Raw genomic sequence first — 6,553 nt, 5'->3', positions numbered from 1 at the left:
TGGGATTCATTTTTTATTTTTTTTATATATTGCTTGATTTTGTCAATATGGGAAACTATGTTCAAAACATGATTAATATAACATTGTAGTTTGTGTTCCGTATTTAAAACTTTATTATATTAGTGTTTGCTACGAATACGCATGGTGTTTAATATGGAGCCCACATTTTTTTTAAACATTGTTTGTTTTTTTAATATGGGATTCACTTTTTTTTAATATTGCTTAATTTTGTTAATATGGGGTCCACTTTTATTTTCCCGTGAGTTTGGATGTGGTGGGTTTCAGTTTTTTTTTTTTTTTTAATACTGGTTGGTGTTTAATATGGGGCTCACAATTTTTGTTTAATATTAGTTGTTGTTTAATATATATGGGGCTCACAATTTTTTATTTTTTTTATAATTTTATTTTTTATTTTATTTTTATTATGGGCTGTTTAATATGGGGCCCAAAATATATATATTTTTTAATATTAATTGTTGTTTAACATATATGGGACTCACAATTTTTTTTTACAATTTTTTTTTTATTATGGGCTGTTTAATATGAGGCCCAATTTTTTTTTTTCATGGGGGCCCACAACGGACGACGAAAAAGGAGCCCAACCCGTGCTTATTAATAGCAGTAAAGTAAAGTAATTTCGTTTTCCTCGTCTTAGATTTCCGACAATTTTACGTTACTATCAATCTTTCAAAACTCAAAAATTCATCAAAAGAATGTATTCATGTCATTATTATTATAATACACATTTTTCTTAATAAAGTATTTTCTCTCATCAACCATACACCAGAAAACATTTTTTTAGAAGAAATATTATTCATGGAAAATGACTTCCCTCATACAAAAATATCATCGATACTTTTCCAAACAAAAGAAAATAACCAATTGTCTGCTAGCTTCCACACCCATAACAAAAATTAGGAGTGCTTGCAGCAAAAAAAAAAAAAAAAACCTTTTGTTTTTATTAACCAATGATTCAACCATTCTGTCCACCGGCTCCAGTCAATCAGGTACAGGTATAGGAAACCCACAAAGATGTGAGAACAAGGATGGTAGCTAGTGCATGTTCAGGTCTTAGAACTTGGCATGTACTGATCAATAACCAAAAGGAGCTGCTGGAAGACCCTACTGCGATTGTGATTCACCCGATGTAATCGCAGGTTCATCTTTCTTTGAACCAGCATCCTCTAATTTCCCAGAAGTAACAGCCTCCAATGTCTTATAGAATTCCTCAGGGAGAGGACCAGGACGGTGTAGGGGAACGTGTTTTGGTACTGGAGCATCATTTTCAATGACTTCACATTCATACTCATCAGGAATGCCCCAAGGTTTCCACTCTGCATAACAAAATTTGTGAATCAAAGCAAGCTAAAGTAAAGTATAATAACAAATATCCTTAAGCAGCTCCAATTGACAGAAGAAATTCTACTGCAAGGGGTTGATGAGGCGGTCAAATTTCCCAGCAGAATCTTATAATAAACCACTCCTAATATTTATAAGTCACTAAACCCCTAGAGCCCTTGGACGAAGTTAAACATGAATTGCATGCAACGTTTTTCAAAATGAGAGCTTTTAAAAGAGCCTCTCCCAGTCTCCCTAGGGAGACACTTCCCTCCTCAACTACAACCTTCCCTCACTGCATCCCCGTCAACGGAAAGTTAACAACAATTTCGCCAATTGCGATCAGTTCACAGGCAGCTGACCCATAATGAAAACAATAAGTTGCAAAGAAGAGACAAGGCGGAAAACATACTCTACAGAGAGAACTAGAAAAAAATTCAAAGCACAAGAGACCTCTGCAAAAGGAGGTAGCAAAAAAAAACATAAAGTTCTTCCACAAATTGGCAAATGTTAATGGAAGATACAATAGCATCGACAGCTTGAATATTAATGAGAGAAGATCGTTGAGGAGCCAGAGTAGAGAACTATATCTTAAGGTTCTACAAAACCTTATCTCAAAGAGATTGAAAGCTGGAGACCATATATGAAATTGAATACAATTTCTGTACAGTGGAGAGAACGATTACAAAGGCCTTTCATTGAGGAGTAAGTGGAATTGGCTATCAAAGCTAATGCAGGAGATAAAGCGCCTGGACCTAAAGATTATGCAAAGAACGGGTTATGGGAAGATATGGATGAAATGGCTAAAAACTTGTATGTCTACCATCAGTTCTTCCATCCTCATAAATGGATCCCCATAGTGTTTCTTCCCTCTACAGAGGAGATTTGAGACCAAGCAATCCCCTATCAGCATTTTGGTTTTCATTGGTAATGAAAGTTCTAAGCAGAAGTCCTGTAACATTGTGGAAAAAGGTTGGCACATTACGTGAAATGTAAATAGATGCTCTCATTCTATGGTGGACAGATGAACAACAAATAAGGTATCTCAGAGTGGTGCAGTTGATATTTGAGGCAGTCTTTGGCCTGCATATTGATTTGACTTAAAGCAGTTCCAATGAAGTCATAAATACTATAAACTCCGTATAAAGATCTACAAAGTATGGGAACGTGTTAATGATGAGTTTAAAAGGAAATTATCTTCCTGGAAAACAGCATAAGCTGGCATAGTTTAATTGAAAGTATGGACCAAATCACTCTTCGCGGAAAACAGTACTTAACCGTAGGACACCTTAATAAATTGTGTGCTGGACGGATCACTTATATACTTAGATGTTACTATTACACAAGCCATCAACAGTGAAGCAGCTAGACAAAAAACTGAAAAGGGATTTTGTTCTTTTTGGAAGACAAAAGATGCATCTGGTGAAATGGTCATCCATATTTAAATCTAAAGGGAATCCGGGACCAGGGGTGAAGACTTTGGGAATGCAAAACAATATTTACTTTTCAAATAGCTATGGAGGTTTAAAGGTGAAGACGAGCAGTGGAAAATGGAATATGGATAACACAAGGCATGGAGGGCCAATGGTGCATTAAACCAATAACTTCTTATGGAGTGGCATGGTGAAGCAAACCAGTAATTATCGAGACGAACCATAACTTGGTAAAATTGCAAGTACGAAAAAGCATAAAGATAGAATTGTGCCGGACATGGATGGAACAGACAACATAGACGCTATTCTCTGATATAGTCTTGTTTTAAATAATGGAGCCACAATTGCAGAATGTGTAGATAGGGTGGATAGAGCATTAAACTTAGAAGAAACTTCCAAAACAAAGGAGGGAAAGGGTAATACAGAATTTGAGGAAATAGGTAGACTTAGATAATTGGCTTCACACTCAGATAATGCGTGTTCAGGGGAAAGGAAAGATACAGATTCACGGTGAGTTCCTAAAAGTGCTAAATAATGCATCGATAAAGAAAGACTATAACCATCCAAGTTGATCTTGAACACAAATGCACCACCTGAGGTGGCTTGCGTCAGTTGGATAACCCTGAACAGACTTTCTTAACTCAACGCAATCTGCAGAAGAGAGGATCATCCTATGCAATAGATGTTCTTTTGATCTGGCAAAGTGGCAATAGATGTTATATGTATGAAAATGCTTCAGAGAACCCAAATCATTTGTTTGTGCATTAAAACTCAAATTTGGCGGGTATGATGTATGTTTCTTAACCTTTTTGAAGTACACTAAGGGAATGTGAAACACCCTGAAGAAGGTCTGCTTAGTTGAGAGGGATGAAAGATCAGGTAGCAGGAAAAAAACTTCTTGTATCAGTTCCTATGTGCAACCATTGGGCAGTGTGGCAGGAGAGATGAAGATGCTTGAAGGAAGAGCAACAACAGCTTCCTGTTTCAGATATAGAAGCTTGCAGTTTTTGAAAATTTTGGTGTTACATGAAAAATTGTATATGATTTTTATACTATGTTGGATTTGCTAGACTTTTTCATTTTTAAAATACCGTATCAAATGTATTCTGCAAAGCTCTTTGAGCACCTACTTGATGTTATTATTATTATTAGTAGTAGTAGTAAAGAGTACCTCACTCCCCATTCAGGCAATCCTTTCAACAAGTCACAAAGCATAAACACAAGAACTTTAGATAGAAGTTGAAGGAAAGAGAAGGTGTTAATCTGTTTAGAACACAGGTAGCTCTATCTCCGCAAGAAAGGACAAACGATTTCTTTCTTCAAATTTATTTAACTCTGTAGAGGATGAAGTGATCAGATTTCTGGTTTTCCAGTAACATGGGACTCACTTAAACTTCAACAACATTTTTCCAGAAGAAGCTTTTACTCAATCAGGTTGGTCCATTTTGGGGAGTATAGCATAGTGGACTTTTTGTTTCAATATAGTTCTTAAGGGATAAGAAAGGGAAAATGTGACAGACAAGGGGAAAGAGAAATCGTTGATGCAAAGGTCTGCTAGATGTACTTAAGACTTTCCAAAGAAGGAAGAGGTTGCTGACATCGGATATAAGGCATTCTGCGTCAATGACAGAAAAAACTTGTAGTACTGGTGTATTTTAGCTTAATGTTGCCTAACTATAACAAACCATACTTATAATGGAACACGATTCTTAAGGAATGTCTTATTCAAGGAAATTATCTGATTCCTTACATTTTCCTAAATCCTAATACAACGTAAACAATATCTAATAGGTGACGCCATATTCTAAAACTCATTTTTCTGTACAAAACTAAATCCCGAGGGAATGTTCTATGGCCTTACGCCACTCTTATTGTATGAACCCCTAAAGTAGTTTCTTGGGTAGAGTGAACCTTTTTCAAGAAAAAGTACTCTTGACTGGAGGGAAATACAATCAAAATTGTTAATTTGGCAATTCAACTTCATGAAATTCATTCATATCTAGCTTAAAAAGAAAGGATCAATTTTGTCTGGAATGTAATTTATTAATCAAGCGGCACAATGCTCCATTTAGCACGGCGCTTTACTCACTACTTCTACTAGTTTTTTTTTATTAAGCACCGGGGGTCCGAGGCTCTTTGAGCCCCGACTAATCCCGGGAGTGCACAGGCCCTCGGCAAGGAGTTTCCAGCAAGTGCACCACGGGTAATTCAGGGTTTTACCCAGTCCGATGGCCCTCAGAAATTGTGTGCACCCAGTGGGTTTCGAACTTGAGACCTTGAAAGGGAGCACTCCAAGGCTCAAGCCAATTGCCACCAGGCCAACCCCTGAGGGTTACTCACTACTTCTACTAGTTGAAGACTCTATAGATACATTTTGTTCATCTTGACTGATGTTGCCGCAGCTTTATCCAAAATTACACAAAAGCTTAAGCTTTTTTTTTTTTTTTTTTTTAATTTATTAGCGCCGGGTGTCCGAGTCTCTTTGAGCCCCGACTAATCCCGGAGGTGCACAGGCCCTCGACAAGGAGTTTCCCGCAAGTGCACCACGGGTAATTCAGGGTTTCCCCAGTCCGATGGCCCTCAGAAATTGTTTGCACCCAGCGGGTTTCGAACTTGAGACCTTGAAAGGGAGCACCCCAAGGCTCAAGTCAATTGACACCAGGAAACATATAATATCAATGATCTCACAAACATTGTATAATATCAATTTTTCCCTCCTGAGGAACTTAAAACTACAATTTTCCTTGCACCTGGCCACCAATTCACAAAATAGATACTCCATCCGTCCCAATTTAAGTGTCTTACTTTCCTTTTGGGTCTGTCCCAAAAAGAGTATCTCTTTCTATATTTAGTAAGTTTTCCAACTCCAACATTTTACATTTGTTACCTTGTTAAAAAAAAAATCAAACATTCTCCATGTCTAAGTTTATAAGCACGAGATTCAAAAGACATTTTAATACTACAATATACACATCTTTAATTTAAAATCACAAAATTCAAAAGTCTCACTTTGTTTCTTAAGACTCCGAGCCTAGTAAATTGACACGTGTAAGGAATTTAAGATTGTAGTAAACGAACCGTTCATGTGACCAATGAGCTTAAGTTCATCTTGAGCTTCCTCAATAAGCTCTTCAACCTGACCACAACCTAGCCGTTTCTCTATCACTTCCGATTTCTGTTCCTCAACACATACATTGAGTCGCTGACGTGTAAAGCTCTCCACTGCTTTACGGTATCCTTCATCTTCTGGAACTGCCTTGATCTCTTCTAGGGTTTTCCTGTATAGATTTATTAGAACTTCTCTTGCATTTGGGACTACCTCTAAACCTACTATACCTGTTGTTTCCTTCACTTGTGACATCATCATTAATGGCCTTGCTATCCTTCGTAGAAACATATTTGCATTTAATGAATGTCTGAATTTGAATGGTTCACATGTTAAGTCATTAAATGCATTTGTTTACGTTAAGGTCTAACTACTCATTTGATCCAAATAGGTATTAATCATTAAAATTTTGAATAAAATTTGAATATCCTTAAAAGATATTTTGTATGAATAATTTTTACCATAGACTCTATCCACACCTGTAATAACCCTCACCCTCACCACCTAACCCTACCCTCACTACCAACACCATCCCAACCCCACCTACCCACCTCCCCTAACAAACCACCCACAACCACCACCCAACCCCCATCTTACCCCCATTACCCACCTATGTTAGCCCCAACCACCTCTCTCACCACCACCACCCTAACCCCAAACGCCATACCACCACCAT

At 37.3% G+C, this 6,553-nt stretch overlaps 1 protein-coding gene across 1 annotated transcript; it reads right to left on the bottom strand.

Moving 5' to 3' along the window:
- LOC132639452 (probable NADH dehydrogenase [ubiquinone] 1 alpha subcomplex subunit 5, mitochondrial) lies at positions 1 to 6,168 on the bottom strand. The gene is made up of 2 exons (XM_060355896.1): positions 5,850 to 6,168; positions 1 to 1,334 (listed from the first exon to the last, which is right to left on the bottom strand). Exons 1-2 carry the CDS (start codon positions 6,166 to 6,168, stop codon positions 1,123 to 1,125), a joined length of 531 nt encoding a protein of 176 aa, XP_060211879.1. The 3' UTR covers positions 1 to 1,122.
- Positions 6,169 to 6,553: the final 385 nt, after the last annotated feature.

Source organism: Lycium barbarum, chromosome 1, assembly GCF_019175385.1.
Source record: "Lycium barbarum isolate Lr01 chromosome 1, ASM1917538v2, whole genome shotgun sequence".
NCBI classification, from domain to species: Eukaryota; Viridiplantae; Streptophyta; class Magnoliopsida; order Solanales; family Solanaceae; genus Lycium; species Lycium barbarum.
The sequence above is the reverse complement of the archived record's forward strand: the minus strand, read 5'-3'. Positions and strand labels throughout refer to the sequence as shown.